At 41.6% G+C, this 24555-nt stretch overlaps 1 protein-coding gene across 2 annotated transcripts in view; it reads right to left on the bottom strand.

Moving 5' to 3' along the window:
• Positions 1-1291: 1291 nt before the first annotated feature.
• The window catches only part of ATG2B (autophagy related 2B), a 49458-nt gene continuing 26194 nt past the window's right edge, over positions 1292-24555 (bottom strand). For both annotated transcript variants that reach the window (XM_075193615.1, XM_075193616.1), the window contains exons 25-43: positions 24063-24169; positions 22577-22669; positions 22347-22417; positions 22100-22167; positions 21392-21562; positions 20905-21046; positions 20088-20290; positions 19664-19893; positions 13619-13727; positions 10659-10853; positions 8863-8964; positions 8275-8353; positions 6413-6608; positions 6267-6336; positions 4818-4900; positions 4275-4396; positions 3458-3612; positions 3153-3302; positions 1292-2142 (exon numbers count right to left, since the gene is read on the bottom strand). In XM_075193615.1, the coding sequence (XP_075049716.1) occupies positions 1912-2142; positions 3153-3302; positions 3458-3612; positions 4275-4396; positions 4818-4900; positions 6267-6336; positions 6413-6608; positions 8275-8353; positions 8863-8964; positions 10659-10853; positions 13619-13727; positions 19664-19893; positions 20088-20290; positions 20905-21046; positions 21392-21562; positions 22100-22167; positions 22347-22417; positions 22577-22669; positions 24063-24169 (2577 nt within the window). In that variant the 3' untranslated portion in view covers positions 1292-1911. The remainder of the gene's footprint in view (positions 2143-3152; positions 3303-3457; positions 3613-4274; positions 4397-4817; positions 4901-6266; positions 6337-6412; positions 6609-8274; positions 8354-8862; positions 8965-10658; positions 10854-13618; positions 13728-19663; positions 19894-20087; positions 20291-20904; positions 21047-21391; positions 21563-22099; positions 22168-22346; positions 22418-22576; positions 22670-24062; positions 24170-24555) is intronic.

The following is a 24555-nucleotide window of genomic DNA, read 5'->3' as shown; positions in this document are numbered from 1 at the left end:
TATTTCCCCATTATTCCCAAGTTATAACAAATGTAAAAAAATAAAAAAAAAATAATTATAAAAAAAAGAAATTAAAAAAAAATATCCAAAAACAATCCTGCAGCATAAGTCCATTGGTACTGCAATATTACAAAGTTCACTGATTCAGCAGTATAAGTCCAGTTGGACTAAAAACAATATTGTGAGGTGTTCAGAATAGACTGGGAATAAGTGGAAATGATTGTTATTGAATGTTATTGAGGTTAATAATAGCGTAGGAGTGAAAATAAACCAAAAAAACTTGATTTTAACACTTTTTATGTTTTTTTCAAAATAAATCCGAATCCAAAACCTTAAATCCGAACCAAAACCTTTCGTCAGGTGTTTTGCGAAACAAATCCGAACCCAAAACCTCAAGCAAATCCGAATCCAAAACACAAAACACAAGACACCAAAAGTGGCCGGTGCACATCCCTAGTCTGGACATACTGTTTTCTATCTACAACGGGCATTCTCCACGTGTCAGAATCCCGACGCCACTGTGTCCCAACGAAGCAGCATAAATTGATTTTCGTTCTACACTGTTCATAGCCGATGACACGGCTGTATAAATGGCTTGCAGGTAGAATAGGGTTTATATTTACAAAATCCGTCTTTTGTGTCTATTTTGCACATTGGACCCGTAAAAAGATACACATAGGTGAAGTTTTCCATTAAACAAAGACGTGAGAGCACATAACAATATCTAGTTTATTTAAATAGATTAATGACTGGGGAGAGGGCCACACAATGTGTAGAGAGAGCAAATGACTCATTCAGTATAAATAAAGAGGGATTTAAAATACACAAAACCAAATCTATACAGTGCTTAATAACGGTTCAGGATCACGATGAGCATGGTATTTAGAATAGAAATTAGAGCTCTAGATAAAGTTTTAGGAGTCAGAGCAGGGATCCGTTGTTCTATTTTGAATGAATGTCGCTTTTTCCTAATTGTAAAGTGAATTGTTGAGCCAAAAAGGAAAAGGCACGATGTTGCAGTACCACGAATGGGCACTAGGTGGTGACAGCGCTCACACATTCATCACGGTCACTGGGAGAACATTGCCGGTCTCACGTACACTTCGGAGTTCTTCTTTAAGATCGCATATTATTGTGTATTTGAGTAACATGTAAAAATATATTCATTTGGACTCAACAGTGGGTTCTTTATACCCCATTCCTGAAATCTGCATAGAAATGATCCGAAGGACAGGTACTTAGTAAACAAGTCTATTTTTTGTGACTTGTGTCATGGACTTTTCCACAAACATTCTCACCATAACACGTATTTTATTAACACTATAAACAGGTTACAAATGTACAGACTAAATGTAACACAAGACTTTGTATTCGGTCTCAGAGTTCCGGCCACAGGACTCGGCAACTTAACATCTACTTACAACATGGAACGGAATCATTGTCAACTTTCAACCAAGTGCAAAGCAAAGGTAAAAGAGAATCCTGTATAGTATAATAATATAAGAGTAGATTTCTATAAAGCTATTGCCAAAATAGAGATTTATTTTTATTTTCCCCTCGAATGACGAATAGTGAGGCCAGTTGGCGTTTGTTTTCATCGTGTTTGGAATTGTCCAAGAAGGAAAGTCAGAGAGAAGATTGTGGAAGATACTGTTGAAGTGAAGCAGTCATGAGAAAGATCTATGGAATACCCAACACAAACCACGTCCATTTCTCGCCACGTTGAGTCTATGAAGATTAAGTTTCCAGAAGAAGCAGATGTGGTATGATTTCCATTTACCAATGTCATCCATTCCTGAGCCACTTTTGCCAAGAAAGCTAAAACGTACACGCCCAACACAGTTCCTTCAGGTCTTTGAATTCCCACTCTCCTCTAGTGAGCAGTCTTTGTCCGCACAACACAACAACACTCTAACCCTCTTCTAATCTCCATTTCTGCGACTCTTCCTCCCGGACATCAGGTCGGATCTGATTGCGCATCCCGCCCAGCACGTTGGACGTGGCTTCTGTCGCCACTATTAGAGGTTTAACAACCGCAGGTGGAATTTGTCTGAGAACTCCACCCACTGCCCCGGTCACCCCCCTATTCTCGTGTTCCCGAGCTGCCGTCTCATAGATGGTTTGAGCCGTGTCCGTGATCCCCTGGAGGAAGAGAACAGGAGAGGAGGTTTGGAAGAGCTAAGTGAATCGGATGATGTTTCATTGCAGTTTAATTTCCGTAACATTATAAGTCAGGATTACAGGATGGGGACAGGTCTACGAACTACAATGCTCCCTCCTTATCCTCCCCCTTTATAACATTACCCTTGATTATCACCAGGTATATTCTCTACACAAAATCGCACTACAATTATTAAAATGATGTTATATCTCGGTCACTTTATAACATCACACTAGCTATGATGCCAGGTCAGTTCTCTGTTCTTAGGGGGTGGTATAAGAAATTTACACTGACATTCCCTTCAATAAGGGTTATGATCGCTTGTATGGGAGCTTCCAAGCTTCGATTTATTTATATAATTATATTAACAAAATATGAATAGCATCGATCCTGCTATTGAACATATGGACCTGAAAGGAGTTTAAGGGGCCTCTATAAAGCAACAATTTGCTGGGCCCCGTTCACATTTTACGGTAGAGAAGATGCACGTCTCCTTAGCAAATGCAAAATCATTGCTGCAAATCATCCCTGAGCTCAGAATAGCTGGACAGATACCGACAGTTGTATAAAATACATCACAGGTCGCTGCAGACACAGCGGCTCCAACTTTATAAAAAGAATCTGAGTATATACAGCAAGAAGGTTTATACAGAACAACTATTACACGTTTCAGGAAGGTGTCGGAATGTAAGATATGATAATGATGGGATTTATTATAATGCACTGTAGACTTTGTGTACTGCAGAGTAGGCGACTACGCCAATCAGTTCACACTTTGGAGCCACTTGCAATGACTTATGACAGAGGACGGATCTATTGCTAGTTGAAAAGAGCATAATCCTCTTATGGTATGGAAAACTTCACATATATATTTAAAAGTAATACTTGGAGTTTTTTCCTAGTTTGTAGCCTGTATTTTAGGGTGTTCCTGCATTGTGAACACAGTGACGTTATACAAGGTCAAGCATTTGTACTAGTACTGGTGCGTTACCTCTTTTACCACGCTGTAAGCTTTGGCCACGCCTTCTCGTAGGTCGAAAGGTTGATGCACCAATCGGTGATGAGAAAATCGCTTTGCTCTTCGTAACTCGACGGGACTTGTTCCCGGAGACACCATGTCATAGGCGGTCTCTGCCGCGGCCTAATACCCACAAGAAAAAAAAAAGTCACTACCGGAACAGTCAACAATGCGATTTCACATGACCGTTAAATATAACTATATATATTTCATGCATTATTTAATTCCCATATGGATGTAGCACAAACATAAGACAGGACGGCACAGGGATGAGATACCTGGATGGTTTGCACAACCCTGTTGGTCAGTTCTAGCGCAGCCATGGCGGTGGAGGTACCAAACGATGCAGCTCCTCTCTGGAAGCCGCGTACAATGCGACCATCTTTGTAGTACTGTTCTATGGGCAACCATACCAAATCCTTCAGACCCTGAACTGAAACAGGAGAAGAAATATGAGCGACACCCATCACCCCAAACATGGTCCATGAAACAATGTGTTTCTTGCACTTAAAATGAAGTTATTCTACGCCCAGAATTTCAAAGCAACGTTTCTTTAAGGCGGCAGCCATATTGTTTGGTCAAATTCTGAAACAAGCGTTTGCTGTTTACACTGATATACCGATGGTCTGCATAGCTTGTATACGCCTTCCATTCTAATACCTAATGGAACAGCGCCCCAAGTGGTTACCATGCCACATTGCTTCTGTTTACCAAGCATCTGTTAGGGAAGTTATTAAATAAAAGTTGGATACAGATAAAATAAAGTTAATTAAAGCTAAGATCAGGTCTGAAATCAGCACCAAAACATTCCAATATTAAGATAATTAATGTATTTTGTTCACAGTCAAAAGAAGAAAAAAAAAATGTTTGTTCTTTAAAAATTACCCATTTTATTATCAATTCCTCATCAAATCAACTCCACCTTTTTGAAAATAAATATTATTTTATACAGAACAACAATTTAACTCCATCGGAAGCCTGCCCTACTATTACTGAACCCTCCGTACCCAGCAAACGGTTATTCAAGAGTTCTACAAATACATTTATTCCTTAGAATGTTCTGTTAAAAAGAATGTGCAGTCTAAAGAGAGTCACCTAGTTGGACCAAAGAATGCATGGGCCCCACGCCTCCCAAAATCCCTGGCAGCTGATTCTTCTTAATGTCCGTCAGCCATTCGTTAATGGCATAAGAGAACAATTTATCCACACCTAATAGACTACGGGGGAGGGGAGAGGGAAACAAAAGAAGATGGTAACAGTTATTTAACAAGTTTATATCTAAATGCAGATTTAAAAACACAAACGTACATTTTTGGAAAATGTTTTAATCAACGCTAAATGGATGATGGAATCACATGGAGAACTGTCTATGCATCAGCAGATCTGATTGGCCAATTTGGATGGCTTTCAACTAAGTTGACCTCACACTGCTCAGAGTTTGAGCTTAAAACAGCTGGGTTGCACAATCAAAAGTGGAGTGGGATCTGTTGGATTTTGATTGGCTGGATAATCTGATCATCTACATGTAGGAAGGCCCACCAAGCTGGGCTGGCATGCATTGCTTCATTGTCCCTGTCTTTACACACAGCCTCCAATTTGGAAATAGACATTTAATTCAGACATTGGACTGTATTTTACCCATGCCGGTAGCAAAGTCTCTTCAGCTTTAATTCGGAGCTGTTCAGCTGAGCCAGTCCTATTAGTATTCCTGTTAGTGTACCCTAGAATACAGACAAACGGTTAGTGCGGACATGAATATAGGACCTGTAGCCTAGTGTATGAATGGTGCATTACACAAGAGCATTAATCAGCATATTTCCAAGCTCTGAGAACGAATAGACCTCAAAAGTCTTAAAATAAGCCGGAGAGCCCACTCACACCTGCAGAAACACACGTATTTATATAGATGCACATTGTAAGCCATGTGAATTTATTATTTATTATAATGGTTAAATATTCCCAGTTTACGGTTAATGCGCATCTGACAAGGCAATGCAATGTAGAACAAAGGTTTTTTAACAAACGTCCGGATTTAAAAGAAAAAATAATGTACATGTAACTATGAATATGCATGTTCACCCGTTCACTCCAATTTATAAAACCTGAATTCAGGCACAGGGGAAAGGTTTCTTTCCTGTAATCGGAGCAAAAGAGAAAAAATATTGTCTGTAGGAAGTACAACAAACTTCCACAAAATGTATCTGCAATGTATAAATAGTTTATTTTAAACAGCAACTTTAGGAAGGATGCGGAGGAAGACAAGAATCTGGCAAACACATAAACGAATACTCATTTTATGGAAGCCGTACACGTAATGCAGTCATATAACACACACACACACACACACACACACACATTAATCAAACCATAGTGTCAGCATAAGTGAAACTAAAACAGGCATCACGGATACTGTCAGCTCTTGTGTCTAGACCTTTTCACTGCCTGCTAACATTGTCAATGAATTTATTCCCTTCCTAACTATCTAAGAAAGTAAACCTCATTTTTATAGGATTGTATTCGTCACCATCCTGCTTGTCCGTTTCCTGTGAACATCAATAAACTACGGTCATTATTCTGCAAAACATATCTGCCAGATACCTGTTTCTTGGCAATCTATGTCCTATTCTGAGAATCTAAGAACTTCTTTAAAGTTACAACTTGAATGTTGGACAAATTATAATTCTGTGTTATTTTTCACGGTCACATATTTACTGGGACATATTCAAACATAATTTCTGACACCAACAAGTAACGTGTAAAAATATTTATGTAATGAGATATCTAGGAGCACTGTCGTATTTTGGAGGAATTGGGTTTTCTATGCAGGCTGGACTTCCCGTGTGAAGGACTACTGCTGAGAACTGCAAGTAGCCAATCCGGTACCTCTTATGGCCGATTAAGTTACATAATGGGCTGTCAAACAATTAAGTATAGAATATTTTACACATTTAAACTCACAAATATGTATTTTCTTCATAAAGCTCCGGCAGCAGAAACACTACTGAATAAATGGGGTCTTTAAGCTGTTGGTTAACCTGAATGACAACAGACTGTGCACGGAAGGAGCAGTCGGTAGATAGAACGTACCTGGTCCATTGAGACGTGTTTTCCGTGGTAATCCAGCCTTATTGGAACTTCAGAAGTAAACCGGAACTCCCTGAACCACAGACGGAGAAAAGTTAGATGTGATCAGTAGATATAACACGTGGGTAACACAAATGTTTGGTACGTACCGGAAAAACACAGGCTGGTCACTGAATGAGGAGACATTCTCCAAATTCTCCCTGTCGTCCCAGAACTCTGCAAAAATCACGTCGCCATTTCCGACAGGCTGGTTCTGTCCCAGAAATGAAATCACCGGGATTCGCTCTTGGGAGTTCAAGTGTTTTGGCAAACTGCAAGTCACATCCGAACCTGGAGCTCTCTTTACTGAAAATACAGATGCATTATATCAGTCAACAAGTCAATAAATCAATATTACAGCATCGCCCGGTTATAGAAATACACTACAAAAGGGGCCTTTTTTCATAAAAGGTCTAAAGGGCAAAACTGCAGGGGGGGGGGGGGAGTGTGACCATAATTATGAGTTTGCTATTATTGCATTTTCTGTTGTCAGCAGGGTTGAAGAAACATAGAATTTGGTGGCAGATAAGAACCGCTTGACCCATCTAGTCTGCCCATATATTAACCTATGTTAACCTTAAACCCTGTGTGTTCCTTTAATCTTTGTAAGGATAGCCTTAAGTCTATCCCAAGCATGTTTAAACTGCTCTACTGTATTATCCTCTACCACCTCTGATGGGAGCTATTCCACTTATCATCATCATCATTTATTTATATAGCGCCACTAATTCCGCAGCGCTGTACAGAGAACTCACTCACATCAGTCCCTGCCCCATTGGGGCTTACAGTCTAAATTCCCTAACAAACACACACACAGACAGACTAGGGTGAATTTGTTAGCAGCCAATTAACCTACCAGTATGTTTTTTGGAGTGTGGGAGGAAACCGGAGCACCCGGAGGAAACCCACGCAAACACGGGGAGAACATACAAACTCCTCACAGATAAGGCCATGGTCGGGAATTGAACTCATGACCCCAGTGCTGTAAGGCAGATGTGCTAACCACTATGCCACCGTGCTGCACTTATCCACTACCCTTTCTGTGAAGTAACTTCCTCTGAACCTACTTCCCCCCAGTCTCAGTAAATGTCCTCGTGTTCTAATACTTCTCATCCTTTCACTAATGTTTCCCTCCTGTACCTTGTTATAACCCTTGACATATGTGAAGGTTTCTATCATGTCCCCCCAGTTTCCTTCTCTGCTCCAAACTATACATAATAAGATCTTTTAGTCTTTCCATGTAAGTTTTGTGCTGTAGACCATGCACCATTTTAGTTGCCCTTCTTTGTACAGTCTGTAATGTATTTATATCCTTCTGGAGATACGGCCTCCAGAACTGAACACAGTATTCTAGATGAGGCCGTACCAATGACCTATACAGTGGTATTATTACTTCTTTCTTTCTGCTGCTGATTCCTCTCCCTATACAACCAAGCATCTGACTTACCTTCCTCATTCCTTTGTTACAATACTTACCTGCCTCTAAGTTACTTGACATAGTGACTTCCAGATCCCTTTCCTTCTCAGTAGTTTCCATTAAAGTGCCATTAATAGTGTATTTAGCCTTTGGGTTTTTGAGACCCAAGTGCAGGATTTTGCACTTTTTGGCATTAAACTGTAGTTGCCGCTCTCTTGACCATTCCTCTAGTCTACCTAGATCATCAGTCATGAAGGTTGACCTTGTCCAGGGTTATAGACGCTGCATTGACCATTGTGACTGAATCTGCCCTAAATTAGTAATTGTGATCCCACATGCTCTCACCCCACTATCCAATGCCCTATCTCCATTATTTTACTGGGAAATAGGTGGCTTGTAAAGAAACAGAGAAAAGATAAATAGAATGAAAAGAGGGACTTCTCTATGCTGCCCCGTGACAAGTGCCTAGTTGCCTAATTCAATACTTTTCAAATCATGTTTTAAACCAACACAAAGAAGAGCTTGATACATGCTGGACAGTTTGGGTGAACGTGCCTTCAGGATCCGGAGTCACCAATATTTCCACTTCTGCAGAAAGACTTGTGAAAAAATCCTTCAGGAAAAACAAGGCATCCTGCAAAAATTAAAGATCTGCATTAGTTATCCAAATTGATATACTTACACCTAACATTAACGTAGAGGAGCAGATTGACAGTGTTAGTCCTAAATGCGAAAGTCACATTACCCTATTAGTAAACAATATAATAAGGCAATGACGTGTCTTATGCACAAGAGAGAATGGTGTCTTAATAGTGTTATAAATAAATGCGAAAGATGCATTTTCCATACAAAATGTAATTAAATACAAACACCCCCTCACATCTGTCATTTATTGCTTTATGAATCAAATGGAAATCTTGACAAAGTGATGCAAAAAGACGGCACTGACTTTATATAATATAGCTGGGACTACATATACAGATGCAGTTTGGTGTTCTCGTGCAAGACACAAACAATCTCACGAGTTACAGTGCATATATTTAGCTTTATGAAACAATACATCTGCAGCAGCACTACTGCCCTCTACTGAAGACATTTATTTTTTCGAAAAAATCTATTGCTGTGTTGTACACGTTACTTCACCTGGTCGACGTTGAGCCGAAGCGGCATGAGCATCACCCGCAGACAACACTCCTGCGGGGAATGGGCAGACTCTGGACGCACGTGTAAGGCTTTGATTGTAAGCTGGAAAAAAAAAAAAAGATTTTGAAAAAAATAGTCTTAGTTCATCTGCTGTGTGGGAGGATAAAACCCATAAAACGGGGGTATTCAATTAGGTTTCCGGTCCGCGTTAACGCGTATTACCGTGAAAAGTGCGCAGTATTGACGGCAATACGTTGCAGCACTAACACGGATTTTCCTTCGCATCCCTATGGGGTGCACACAAAAATCCACGTTATTGCAGTACCGTGGATGGGCTTTGCGGCCCGCTTCGGCGCGTTACCGCGGACTGGAAACCTAATTGAATACCCCCCCCTAGAGTTATTTATACCATGAAAGAGAAAAAGCAGTTGTCTTTTATTTTCTGATGCACTTTGATGCAATTACTCCGGGTGTTGCAAGAAGAAAGGTTTTGCAGAAGCATAAAGTATTACTTCGGATGATAGGCTGATTCTGGAGTCCTGTAGGCAACTATGAACCAGGCACAGGGCTACTAGAGAGTGGAGACCCCATGGGTCCTCCTACTTTATACAGTGGTGCAAAAGATCACACTTTCTGTTGTTGCTGGTACATGTTATTTATGACATTGTTGGGTTTGTACAGTTCAAGGATAGAGGGGAGAAGAAAAGAAGAGCAAGGAAGAGGGGTAGAGGGAAGGGTACAGCGTTGGACAACCAATCGTACAAGACGCTGGCTGTATGTTGCAAGCAGGACAAAGTATTTCATATTACAAACTCCACAAATAGGACACATGTAATAAACACAGACCCTTGGCCACCTTACTCTCCCGAAGTTATCGATTCCTTAATGAGGTTCAAACAAGCAATTCATACACAGAAATCAGGAAACTTTTCATCTAATTAGCACAGAAATCCAGGTGGTAATGTTACCAGTGCTTAGAGCCGAGAAACCCCCTGTGCGACATCAGAGACAGAAGCCCACGAACGGCCAGTTCGATGCCCATTAGGGTGCGGAGCTCGTTGCAAAAGCAGCCGCAGCAATAAACAGTTTGCTCTGCCCCAATCTGACCCCTATTCTGTCTTTTTACAGTGTCAGCAATGATATACGAATGACGGCGGAGGAGCACAGCCTGGTGCATAATGCGTGAGCTAAACTGCAAGCTGCCTCTCTAGTGAATGGGGGGATGGTTATAGGGACAATCGGTGGGGTCTGTGCCCCCTGGTCTGAAGGAGAGAATCTAATATACACAACTCCCCCCCATCTCTGTGCTAAGTTCACTTTAAAAAAAAATGTCATAACACTAAAGATTTGGCCGCATGCATTACACAATAATAAGATAATGTGACTGATATAGAACAGATCTCCTGGTATTGCAGCTGTTTATGTGGTTTCCTATTTTACCCAACAAACGGATGAACACGGAGCCCACTTCCATATATCAGAGGAGAAGCTGTGGTTGAACATTTGGATTATTTTGGTTACAGATTAAATCTTCCCTTTCGCTACTGTTGTTTATCAGTTGCATAAACTTAGCTGGAAACTTAACAGGTCTGAACCATTAACGAGAGCAAAGCAAAAAAAAAAAAAGAAGTAACTTTGCACCTTGACAAAACCATGTTGCATCGGAGAGGGAGGCAAATTCAAGGGGTTAAACACCAATTATATCAGCAACAACTCTAAATAGCGTCGCAACCAGAATTGCACAGGGTGAGCAGACCACAGGACCGAACCCCCGAGAGACAGATGCTTGGTCTTACCATGTTGGAGTGCGCTTTCCTTGGCATCTCCTTACTGCTGTACAGGTGGAGGAATTTATTCATTTGAGAGGAGGCCAGGCGATCTCTGATCTCTAGATCCTGGACTATAAACACCTGCCGTGACACTGGCTGCTCCAGCAGCATAGGCTCCGTCTCCGGATTGGCCTGGGGGTAAACTTCGTGCTGGAACTTTACCTACGTGCACAGACAACAGAGCGATAAGAATCACCTTATACAGGGAAAATACTTATTTTACATTTATCAACATGGGCAGGGAATAGACAGGAAATTTGGAGGGTACAAAATATAAAAGCTAGAGATGAATGTGAAGCATCACAGAGTGAAATAGCACAGCTTATGTACAATATACGCACGATAATGATATATAGGAATCCTGACCTATTACAGCCTACAAGCTGCATTGTACAGTAAGGGCTCTGTATCCACCTAGTGGCAATAAATAGTACTGCTGTATTATCAACACTTTTTTTTTTTTTTAAACATACTTAGTATGTTTTCAACAATATTTACAGTGTGTGGTGTCTGGGATATTGGGCACCTTTAATTTCCTTGACCACTCCATTGATGAGATAAGCCACTTTCTTAATTGTCACACAAACTTTAATTGAACAGCTCCCTTATTGTCTAAATTGTCCTAAAATTCGATTTTTGTATTTAACGTTAAATCCTTCTCTCTGAGACCAATGGGGGACACTGAACACGCTGGGGTATAGAGTGCAGTCACAGGAACTAGGGCAGTTTTAAATTTGCCTCCAAAAAAACCTAAGCCCCTCCTCCTCTATATCCCAGAAGCCTAGTGGGAACTTCAGTCATTTTCAAACAAAGCCCGAGGACAAAACCAGGAACAAGAGGAAGAGGAGAGGATATGGTTCTTACCTTAAAACAACTGTATTAAGAACCTTAACAAGGCAAACCATAAAGAAAAATAAATTAATAAAGAGTAAAGGGTGGACGTCCCAAGCTGTCCCTAAGACAGAGTATGCTCAAAACTTGGGATGAACAGAACCTTCCTTCTAACTCCAGACCTTTGGATGCAAAAATGTAGCATTGGTAGAACTCATTGAACATGCGAATCAAAGACCAGGTGGTGGCCCGACTCCCCTGCACAGCTAGGGTCTCATACTGTGTCGCCCACAAAGCACCCACTGACCTAGTGGAATGTGCAGACACATTTAACTTGCCCCAAACAGGGGCCTGGCAAATTACCAAAGTAATCCACCTGGCAACGGTCTGCTTGGAGGCTGGTCAGCCTCAATAGGGGACATCCTATAAAGCTAAGAGGTCTTCCGTCCTGTACTCTGATCACGTCTCGAGAGTGAAGAGAGTCCTCTGCATCTGGAGACCTACCCTGATCTAAAGCCAGAAACACAATAACCTGAGTCAGATGGAACCGGAGAACCACCTTAGGCTGAAAGAAGGCTTAGTCCAGAGAACAGAGCCCCCGGGTCCAAAACTCTTCTAGCCTTCCTGGTAAGGAACTTTAACTCCACAGAATTCAATAGTTCGAAATGAAGAGTGCTGCAAGGCTGGCATGTTTGGAAGCTGCAAATGTATCGCTCCGGTAAAAATACAACTTTTTTCCACGGAATTAATTAATTAAAAATAATTAATGGCAAATTGAATAAAGACAACATGTCCTCAATAATTTTAGTTTATTTAGTTGGGCTACTCTTATTACCCAAGGCCACCCTTGCAAAAGTCAGATTGAGCAGACACTCGCTGGGACCATCATATCGCACATTTAAGCTGACTCCTACAGGCCTCCGTACTTCCACGTTCCACTTCATTCCATTCAAGTAAGGCAGGATGGACGGAGGGGGGTTTGAAGACCGGCTCACCAACATCATTGGAATGAATTAGTTAAAATGGTAAAATATTCTCGCTTTATATCTTCTTCAAATGATTGGAGACCTTCCTGTCACTAATCCCAATTGCCACTCAGAGGGAGAGGAGCTTAGGTTTTTGGAAGCAAATTTAAATGTGCCCAAGCTGTCACCTCACTCTATACCCAGTGTATGCAGTGTCCCCCATGGATGAAAGAGAAAATATTACAGTGCTCGCTTAGCTTTACTATTCAATAACTTTTACATTTTCAGGAAGACATGGTCTACAAGCCTCAGATGATTATTTCCGTCTCACCTCCAGTCTATGTTTTGACAGCATGGAAGAGTGACGGAAGCTCAGACAGATCACTGATCTCTATGGAGAAACGTTGGATGACAGAACACTTTCCGCTATTGTGAAACCACGTGGTGCGATTTTTGGACTCGTTCAAACAAAACAAACTGACACTCGCGATCCATCGATCTATCCTCGTAATATGAACTTCCAACGTTTCACTGTATTACAGTTTACGTTGCATTTATTGTTCTTGTGCATTCAACATATTTTATTGTATGCCGTACTATTTATATGAATAAGTGAGGACGAGATATCTGGGTTCAATTGGTATACGAATGGTTAATGCTATAAAATATCTCATGTTTAGCCAACCAGGTCATTGGGTCATGCCTCATCACTAACCGACCAATCATAACCTGGCTACCGCCCCTGGTCCGCCCACCAATAGCTCCACCTCCGTGGGAATATTGAAGAGTATATAACCTGTGTTTGAGAGTACTGAAGGGTGTTTGCGGATTAGTGATTAGGAACTGAGCTGCCGTCACCTGTGTATGCTCTACCTGTGAAGAATCATATCTGTCTGTATTGCCAACTACGCAATAAACTGCGTTTTGGTTGCAACAAACTGCCTAGGTGATTTTCCAAGAACCCACTAGGACGTGCGATCAAAACCAGAACGGAGGAGAAACGTAATTCGTTAATTAGCGTATACTGATTTTCAAGTGATGTTCGGGTATAAGACTCCTTTAATGTTATAGGAAGAGAAGACACAGCAGGTCTATGTGTGGTAACTGAATTCATCACAGAATATAACTTACTTTAGTTAGCTGGATTTCCATCAGCAAATCTTGATTTCTTCCACGGCCTCCACGGACCAGGCTACTGGCTCGCCTTGTGGGTGTACTGGACGGAGAGCTATGAGGGCTCCTTGAACATAACACAAACCGTCCACATATTACAAATAACATAATTTTTATAGTTACGTTAAAACCTTTTCTCCGATTCCACTTGAGATACAGAGGGCTTGTGCTGGAGTAGGCACTTAGATTGAATCTGTAAGCTCCCCTCCTTCTATGCCCCATATATCCTTCATTTACCATAGGACAATCAATTGTTTCTTACTAACAAAGTCCCATAGGATAGTACAGAAAGGATCAACCAACCCAAAATAACCGTCCCACAAAAGAGACACAATACTTAACTCAAGAGCGCAAAAAAGAAATGGTGGGAACATATGTGTCCCTCAAATAGAATCAGAGAAATGGATTTAAGGTAAGTATCAAAATCCTGTTTTCTCTTGTATCCAATTTGGGGGACACTGCTATCTTGGGGACAGTCCTAAGCTACCCTTAGGGGAGTGTAACCTCAGGCATAGATGTGCGCAAAGTCTTCTGTTCAAAACGGCTTTATTTGGAGGCAAATATAATAAAATTTTGTGAATGTATAGACAGAGGACCAGGTGACTGCCCGACACCAATGCTTGGCTAAGACTCCACGGCGCTCCACCCAAGAATCATTCGCCGATTTGGTTTAGTGGACTGTAATATTTTCTGGAACCGGCTCTCCAGCAGTGACATAAGCTTGTGGAATGATGGCCCTAAGCCCTTTTGTAATGGCCTGTTCTGTCTTTAGTCAGCCTCTTCACAGACCATCTTAAAGAACTAGAGGACTATCAGTTTTATGCAAGGATGTTCGATCAAGATAAACCTTCAAGGCTCTGACCACGTCTAAAAATAAAGAGACCCTTCTGTCAAATTTTGTCCTAGAGTTGGGACTTTTTTGCCCAAAATATAGCCAGAAGGAATGCCATTTTCTAGATAAGGAATCTAAAGTCAACATATTCTAATGGCTCAAATTCTGAAAGCTGCAGGGCCGAGAGGACGAAATATAGGTCCTAAGGAGCTACCATCGGGACATAATGCAGCTGAAGGTGCGAGTCTCTCTCTTTGTATGAAGGACAGGATCTCATGGATAGGGGAAAGTGGACCATGATGGAGACAAGTCTCAAAGTGCCAAGGCCACCTTGTAAAAAGGAATAAAGACGCGCGACGTTATAAGGAAGAGGGTGGACACTCTTTCTTTAACACCATGCAATGTAAGTCTTCTACGTTCTGTGATATCATGGTCTGCATTACCTCCTCGGAAAGACCCTTATCCCTATGGATCATAGCTTCAACATCCATGCCATTAAAGCCAGTCTATCTGAATCTTGGTTTTAAAAAAGGGGCTCTGACTTTGTTTCATAGAGGGAGCCTCCACGGCGGTTCTGTCACCATGTTTAGAACGTTGGTGTTCAAAGATCTTCTCGGCCAATCAGTTGCTACTAAGATTACGTCAGTAGTTCTATGGGTATGTTATGGCGTCCACCTTCAGGACCCTGGTTCTCGCGCAGTACAAGTCAACCTTGTGGATTAGCCATCATATCGACCTCCGGGTGACGGCATTTCTCCATTATCTGGCGGAAAATGTCCAGGTGGATTGACTTTTCCATCCAGTGTATAATCCTAATGGTCTCATCACTAGGGGGCTCTTACTGATCATTATGTATGTTACCAGCTGTGGCATTGTCCAACTGAATACGAATTGCACTGACCTTCAGGTGTGACTGTGCCCATAACAGAGCGTTTAACACCGTTCCGAGTTCGAGCACATTAATGGGGAGCTTTTTTTTCTCTTCCTGTGACCAAATCCCTAAAGCTGAAGATCCAGAGTCACCGCTCCCAAACCCTGTAGGGATCTGTGGTCACCAAAGTCCAGTCCCAGATGGAGAAGGGACAGCCCTTGTTGAGATTTTCCTTTCTCAGCCACCGCAAGACGGACTGATGGGTCTTAGGGACGCAATTTTTCACACGGGTACCAGAGTGTGTAATGGATCTGGAGCACTTGGCTAAAATTTCGCTCTAAACAATCCCGTGAATGGAAGTGCGCGAACTGCGCTGCTTCTAAAGTGGACACCACGTTCCCAGTGAGCCTCAGGTAAGGAGACCTGAAACCTGCTTGAGGATCTGATCTTCAGGTGAAAGGACTCTTTGAAGCTTGGTGTTCAAGAGGAGACCCAGAAAGATCCTGTGTGGGGCCCGAACCAGGTTCGACTTCGGATAGTTTATCAGCCATGGGATTCGAGCGTCTGGGCTGTTATCCGCCAGTAGATCAGAAGGAAAGATATGGATGCCACTTATCAGGAATTCAATGATCTAGAGGATCACACTATGGTAAAACTGAGGAGGCTCTGATGGCCCTCCCAACTTGGGATAAGAAGATATGTATATTTTATATTCAAGGCCAGAAATTCGCCTTACTCCATGCCATTGATGAATGATCATAGGGATTTCAGGCTAATGATGAGTCGAAAGGTCATGTAAGTCTTTTGCAGCAGAAACATATTTCAGTAAAAGCCTAGCCCCTTATGCTCTTTTGGGACTAAGACAATCGTTTCTCAGGAAACAAGACACTAGATAGATCCTGTCTCTTGGAAGAATCATGGAGAAGAACAACAGGGTGGTGGCCCCAATATGTATCCTTCCTGATACCGCTTACTCATATGTCTGAAGTGGATCTGACCAATAGGTGGGCACCCATTACAGACCTTGCTGGGTAGGGAGGAAACCAGTCATGTGGTCTCTTCTTCAGGAGGCTTGGGAGCAGGACGCTTGTCTGACCAAGCCTGCTTGCTTGATCCCCTGGGGGCCACCAATCATGGCAAGGGTGTGGCCCTGTGAGGAGGACACTAATTTTCCTGGAGAAACAAAAGAAACAAATTCTCTGGGAGCATTCACAGGAAGGAAAGAGCTCTTGCCAGTAGTGAGTTAAGTAATCATTTTGTCCAGTTTTGCTGTCCTTCAAGGTGGCAACATTCAGAATAGGAATTGTGGCAAACATGAAAGGCAGGTAAGGTGTCTCCATCCTTGGCTGGATTTCCTATTGGCTAGTATCCTCCTCAGGGAGAGAGTAGGAATTTGAAACCTGTGTTAAACACAAAGTTTTCTTTTAGGTTGAAGCCAGTCGTCATCCAAAAGTTCTAACAATTTTCTAGGAGGGAGGAATATAAATTGTGCGTTTCTTCTTCCTTTAGAATGAAGAAATATCAGAAACCACGGATCCCTCGGGTTCCTGAATAATAAGGTCCTGTTGAGCACCTGGCACTAGCTCATTGACACCGTGTTTGTTAAAGGACTCCTCCTCCCAACATGTTGGGTCCTAAAAATCAGAGTCCCTTGGGAACTCGCCTTCTTCGAGAGGGGAAGATTCAGATCCGGAGTCCTCGTAGGATTGAATGTTCTATTTTTCTGTTCCTAGTGAGGGGCTGCTGCTGTAGGAGCCCCCTCCAGACCTCTCCTGGAGATTAGGTGTTTTGCACTGCTCCCCTGATCGGGACCTGGTAGCTGGGGCTGACCACCGCAATCCCCATCGATCTGCCTTAAAAGGGAGAGACAAGGGCTTTACAGGAGAGGTGCTGCTGCCCCCAGGGTGCTGTCAGTCTTTACAGCGATGCGACCGAAGCCGCTTGTAACGGTCAAGTTCCTTGGTCACTGCTGATGGATGAAGTGACCAGGCTTCCCCTCCAGGATCCATCTCACGAAGGGAGCGGGGGGATCCGACTCCCGTCACCCAGCTCCTAATCTCAGCTGTGCACTGCAGCACTGTTGACACAGAGATTATACAGAAAAACTGTATAAAGCAATTAAAGAAGTATATTAAATGCTACTTCTGCCCTAGTGTAAGAACATCCTACTAATGAGCACTTGTGATTGTCCATTGGTAGAGGGGTACAGAAGAGGAGTATTTATAGATTTAAACAGATTTTAACAAGATGCAAACTAAATGTATACTCCAGGATGAGACCTCTATACCCCATGATAGCAGTGTCCCCCAAATTGGATGAAAGAGAAATTAAAAATAAATCATTCACAGGAGATATCTGTCCTTTAAAAACTTTTGTTAATTGTCTTCACTATGCTTCAATGTGGATGTAGGCAACTTGTGGCTCTCCAGGAATGAACCAGGATTCTTCACTAGACCATGGCTGATGGGACATGAAGGAATTGCTTGGAAAATTGAAGCACCTACACTGACAATAAGACCTTCTGTGCTTTCATGTGAAGGCAGTCACTCTCTATGGCTTCCCCTGGTTGTCATTCCCTGAGCCCGGAATTAGGGTGCCCGGGAAATCTATCCTTCTTTCCTTGCACAACTACAAATGACATTAGCATGGAATGGATGGACGGTTGCTGGATTTTTCCGCTAGTTAACCAATCTCTTACGACAAAGTGTTTTCTCTAGCAATCAGGGGAAGTCATCCTACCTTTCTAATCGCTCGTTCACTGTTAATTTCTCTGGGGCCACCTCTGCTCCTCTTCCATTATCATTTGGAGTACCACAAGGCTCAGTGCTAGGTCCTCTGCTATCTACACCACTTCTCTTGGAAAACTAATAAGTTCCTTTGGATTTCAGTATCATCTCTATGCGGATGATACCCAAATTTATCTATCCTCTCCTGATCTCTCGACATCTGTGTTGTCCCGTGTAACTGACTGTCTTTCTGCCATATCATCTTGGATGTCCTCTCGCCGACTCAAACTTAATCTTTCTAAAACAGAGTTAATAATATTCCCACCCACCAACAAGAGCATACCTGACATTTCTATCTCTGTTGATAACATGACCATAAATCCCACCCCACAAGCTCGCTGCCTAGGTGGAATCCTTGACTCACCCCTATCCTTTGTTCCCCACATTGACTGTATATGTAAATCATGTTACATACATCTAAAGAACATTTCCAGAATTCGCACATATCTCACGCAAGACAATGCAAAAACCTTAATTCATGCACTCATAATCTCCCGCATTGACTATTGTAATTCCCTCCTTACTGGTCTTCCCCAAAACAGACTCAAACCCCTACAATCTATTTTGCACGCTGCAGCAAATTGATTTTCCTTGCAAATTGTTATTCCTCTGTTGAATCACTGTGTATGTCTCTACACTGGTTGCCTGTTTTCTACCGAATCCAATATAAAATACTTTTACTAACCTACAAGGCCATCAACAAAGCTACACCGACATACATCTCCTCTCTTGTCTCAAAATATCTCCCAACTCGGCAACTCCATTCTGCACAAGATCTGTGTCTCTCATCCACCCTCATTGCATCCTCCCATTCCCGGTTACAGGACTTTTTTCGGGCTGCACCCACTCTATGGAATTCTCTCCCTCGCACAATAAGACTCTCCTCTGGTCTACAAGCTTTCAAGCGTTCTATGAAAACCCTCCTCTTCAGACAAGTTTATAATATTCCTCAACCACCCTCTTAACCTCACTACATTACCCTATTACCACCCGTTACACAATTTCACACAAGATAACTACCCCTTGACCAACATTGTTGTGCGACAGGATCATTTAGTTTATGAGTCACTTTTACCTTCGCATAATTTATTTTCCTCCCTCATGTGTCAAACTCCCATTGTCCCATAGATTGTAAGCTTGCCAGCAGGGCCTTCTCACCTCTTTGTCTGTTTTACCCAGTTTGTTTATTAGTTTACTGGTGTCCCCAATTGTAAAGTACTATGGAATATGTTGGTGCTATATAAATAAATGATGATGATGATAGAGAGTAGTGCTGGGCATCAATCACACAAGAGAGCAGAACGCCTGAATCTTGAGAATGGGGACACCAAAGTTCTTCTAGTATGAAGGGGCACATTATGACTTTGGGGCACATTATGACTTTGGGGCACAGTGAGGGCACTCAACAAAAGTTCTAAAAAGGTGAAGATCACACGTAGATTACCGTAGTTCTGCATATTTCATGTGGGCATCATTTAAATAAATGCCTATATGAATGTAAAGACAATACTTACATGTAATGTTTAGCGGGGGAAGTAGAAGGGTGGGTACTTCCGAAATCTTTACCCCCATATAGATGCCAAACGAGAGAGACCTCTTTTACCACATATCGAACGATGGGAACAGGGAAATGTAACGGGGCTTTACTGGTGTCGGCTTTTCTCTCAGGAGAACTGAAATAATTCTCGTTAATCAAGATTGCGTCATCAACAAGTTTTTTCACACATGGCTCCTCGTCCTTTTCCTAAAAAAACCCAAAACAGAAGTGTGACATAATAATGATGTCACTTCCTTGCCGATATCTTATTCTGTGATGTCATATCCTGTCGGGAACATACATAACAACCCCAAAGCCAGTTATTGTGGCAACACAACTTAATATGGCCATTAATTTGTACATTAGTCACTTGGTTGTAATAGGACTGGTAAAAGCCTTACTGAAACAGATGATTTAGGAGCATACAAAATGCAGAAGTCGTCGCTTTCCAGTGGAACATCGAGAATGGCGTCACTTATAAGATGGGTTGTAGCCGACGCAAACGTGGGGCTGGATTCTTCAGACACAGTTCCGCTTTCATCAGGAAAAAGGAAGAGGTCAGAGCAAGGGGCCTCATGGAGTCCAGATTTGCCATCACAATACCCTGGAGAAAACAGAAACAGTTTTGGTTACAGTTGCCCCATTCCCACCAATGTAAGTTCTGCTCACACAATCGCTGCCTCCCCTATGGGTAGGTGACAAGTACTCTTTAATTACTAAACAAGTGATGTAAAAAGATTTGCTGGAAACAAAATCTCAAATAATACATTTAGGGGGTGGGCAATTGACCTTAAGTGGAGGAAATGCCTAATCGTTTTTTCATTAAATATGTTCAATCATCAACCCTGCATACCTGGACTTTCCATAAAACGTTTAACATTTAAATACACAAATCCCATCATTTTATTTTCCCATGACATTTGCGTGAAACAAGTAAAGAAAGTACAGACAATACCCATCCCAACTCCATTGTTTTACTTATTGATTGCGTTTGCTCCTCTCTGTAATAACCCTGTCCTTCATTTGAAAACTAAGCCACTGTGCAAATGCAATTCAGTAAAATACATTTTTTAAATGAATTGGTATCTAAAAATAACAAAAAACACAATAAAAAACAATATAGAACTAAAAAACCCCAGCAACTATCTGTATAAAGGAAGCGGGCCCGATAACGAGCCCTCACACTCGGCACTACGTAGTACGTCCGATTACTGTTACCATTCAGCTGTGGTGTTACTGGCGCGGTGTCTAGGTAGGTGTCTGTATCCTCCATGGCGTCACTCATTAGATCGCGCAGTATTTTCTGCTCCGCCTCAGCCAGCAGGGGGCCGCGGGAGCTGGATCCTGTAGACGTGTCCGTCTGTAACATAACAGTTTTAAATGAAACCTATGATCATAAGTTATGTGACTGTAGCTATTATTGAAACCAATGACCTCAGCCTAACCCCACTTCTGCATGGTCTCCCTTCCCCCCTTTTACCTGTTCTCTAGTCCTCGAACCCCTTACCTTACTCCCTCTCCCCACATTACTAATAAAATGTCCATCCCCATCCCTTGCTTGTATTCATGTTTTGTTATTTCATGCTGCTAACCGGCATCCTGAGACCCTGGTGTAGGGACAAGCTATCCCCAATAAGGACAGTATTCTATGGATGGAGTAAATGGTGAATGACAGAGCAGAAGTCATTCTTCTGTCACTTCCTACCTTCTTGGTTTTCTTCTGAGCTCCGGGAGACGTCTGTGTCCTGGTTGGTGGGTGCAGATCACCGTAGCTGGCGATATACTGGATGAGGTTCATTAACGCAGCACAAGAGTCTGAGCACGTCCGGATGTGAATCACGTCACTAGAACAATACATCTCAAATCGGGGCTTGTTCTGCAGAACACAGGACATTAGCGTGACTCCCACCAATGAAACAAACATAATCAAACAGAATATTAAATGATTCTTGTATTATAGCAAGAGAATAGTTAATGGAACATGATTACTAAAAAACACCCCTAAATAGTTTTCAATTATTAAAGGGGTTGGGCATTTATGGACACACCCCATGCCTAAATTGTGTTTACCTGCAAACAGCTGAAGGGAAGCTGTAGGTGACAGCAGGAGAGAGCTGTCAGTTGCGGTGAACACATCCTAGTTATCCAGGAAGCTACCACAGGATGTGTGTAGTGTACGTGGTCACAGATTGGATTGGCCACGGCTCCTGTACAATTAGCTGTCACATACACTAACCACGTCGGTGCAGGAAATTTGAACAACACACCCAGTTGCACTGACAGCTCTCTTCCTGTTGAACAGCGGCTCAGGTGAGGGTCGGTGGAAATCCCCTCTCATTTTTTTATTTTGTCAGCGACTTTGTAAAACAGAATCGCTTATTATCGGTCTTTGAATGTCACTCAATAAAATTACCTTTTCTCCAAACTTTACGGCCAGTATAGTCAGTTCTAAAAGTCCCATGTCCAGGACACGAACATAATCTGGAAAATGACATTTCAATGTGGTCATTGGTTTTCAAAAACGTAAAAATATATATTTTAAACAATTAGAAATGACATTCAACTACTAATCACTTGGATTAAGTTTAACTTGTTTATATTGCGTTTGAAGTACTTTGAGATTTCCAAATTCATTAGTATCAATTTTTTCCTGTTCTTACCTCGGTTTAAATTAACAGACACCGCATTGCACTTGTCAGATAAATGCAGGGCAGCCTCATCCAAGATAATCCTGCACATGGGACCATAAAGAGATGCACAGAGTGATACAATGTATACAGAAACATCAAACTTTCAATGTGCTGCAAACAATACTGCCATCTGCTGTACAATTAGATTATAGAAACTATAAAGGTGATCAAGAAGATACATGAAAATAATGTGGGATTACCGGAGGCTGGAGGAGCATTTGTCCAAGGCGACGCTGCTGGAAATACTGAAGGTCTCCACAGTCAGGAGAGCTCTTATAGGTAAGAACAGAGGCCTGTGAATTAGGACAAGCATTGCTATGTTTAATTGTGATTAACATATTGGGCTGTATTCACCAATATATAATTCAAGTGGTAATGGGAAATCCTGTTGCTGCATACATCGAAAGCTCAGCTGAATATGAAAGGCCTACTAGCAGCATTCACAAATACTATAGTTATATAGACATTCCAGCCACTATGATATATACCGTGTTATCTGGGAGGAAGTAATGTGCACTAGAGATTATGTCTTGTTCTATTAGAGTGAAAAGTCACGTACACACAGCTGGCTTCATTTACACAGCGCAAAGCGGCTGAGGACCAGTCCTAAATCCTAGTTCCTGATGTTATGTACTTCAATTTGTCCCAGTGCACCCGAACTTCCACTCCCGGACATTGGTTTACAGAGGGACAGAAATTTGCGTCTGCCCATCAGAGAAGCTGGTTGAAGTTAAGGAGATCGCTGCTAAGCACGGAGTAGGCGCAGCATGCTATTTTGCAGAGCGAGATTAAATTAGATAAAGAGGGCACGTTATAGGGGTGTTTGTGGTGGGGTGCAGGGTCGAACAGACATTTTCACTCTGCAAAAACACATTTTGCACCAGTTCTGATCTTGGGTCTTGCCCTGTACTTTTATTGGTACAAATTTTGCCTCTTTCAGTCGCAGTTCGGCAGAAAAGAGCATTTGTAGATGCCCTTATCCTATATCTTCAAACATATAAAGTGCCACATAATAAAGACAGTCCTCTCTGTCTTATGATTAATTTAAGCCATAAAATAGGCTATTCGGAGCAATATTTTAGTAGGAACATGGAAACTAAAGGATTACATGGATGTTTACACGTTTGTGCATTTCCCCCCACACCTAGACCCACCACTGGTTTAGCTGGTCCACCATCTAGACGCATCAATGCAAAGCTTAAGCGATTTCTTTGTAAATGAGGTTCAATCGGAGCTGACGTTTTATTGGATAAACCTATGTTCATGTGCATTCAGCCAATCAAAATACGAGGACCAAGTGACATCACTAAGGCAAGAAGTGTGATTCCCTGTTCTGCCATGAACTGTTATAGAAGTGCAGCCAATCATTTTACTAGGAGCCAGCGTCAGAACTTCCAAAAGTCCAGCTTTAGCCGGCATGGTCACAATCTAAAAGACACCATTAAATGTATCATCTAATTTCTATGATAATAGCTCCAACATTACCTTAACTAAACTACATACAAATGTGATCATTTCAAAATAATGTTCATGTGTAATGTATTAGTATAATTCTAGTATAATATAGTATTCGTATAATACAGCATTCTATTCAACATCTGACTGGATATTGTATCTTACAAAACCAGTTACAAGTGATATGTTGGTTATTTTACATCCAGAATTACAAAGGACAGAAGTTGTTACCTGTAGTCCAGAGCGCAGCTCCACAGGTGAATGTGGAAAGTGGTGATGGAGGTTGGTGGGTTATAGCCTAAAACTGGCTCGTCTGATATATTTAAGAACTGCAATATCTACGTGTAGAAAGGAACAGCAAAAAAATACTTATAGACTGCAATAAATACAAGAAAATTAACCTATTAACCATCACAAATTATATACACACACAATATTATATATATATATATATATATATATATATATATATATATATATATATATATGTATATCTCTATAATATAAATGCTTAGTGGCGTGTGTTAGTCTGTCTGTCTGTGGAAAAAATAAAACCAAGCTGCAGCGCCACCTGCTGGGCGGAGTTATACACTGACCTACTAAATTCTTAGTGTGTGTGGGAAAAAAAATTCAGAAAGGGCTGAAATTTGGTATACTAAGATGTTTTTAATTTGTTAATTTAATTTGTTAATTGTTAAAAGTGTTTATAAAGATTTAAAAAATA

The sequence above is a fragment of the Mixophyes fleayi genome, chromosome 12 (assembly GCF_038048845.1).
Source record: "Mixophyes fleayi isolate aMixFle1 chromosome 12, aMixFle1.hap1, whole genome shotgun sequence".
Taxonomy (NCBI): Eukaryota; Metazoa; Chordata; class Amphibia; order Anura; family Limnodynastidae; genus Mixophyes; species Mixophyes fleayi.
The sequence above is the reverse complement of the archived record's forward strand: the minus strand, read 5'-3'. Positions and strand labels throughout refer to the sequence as shown.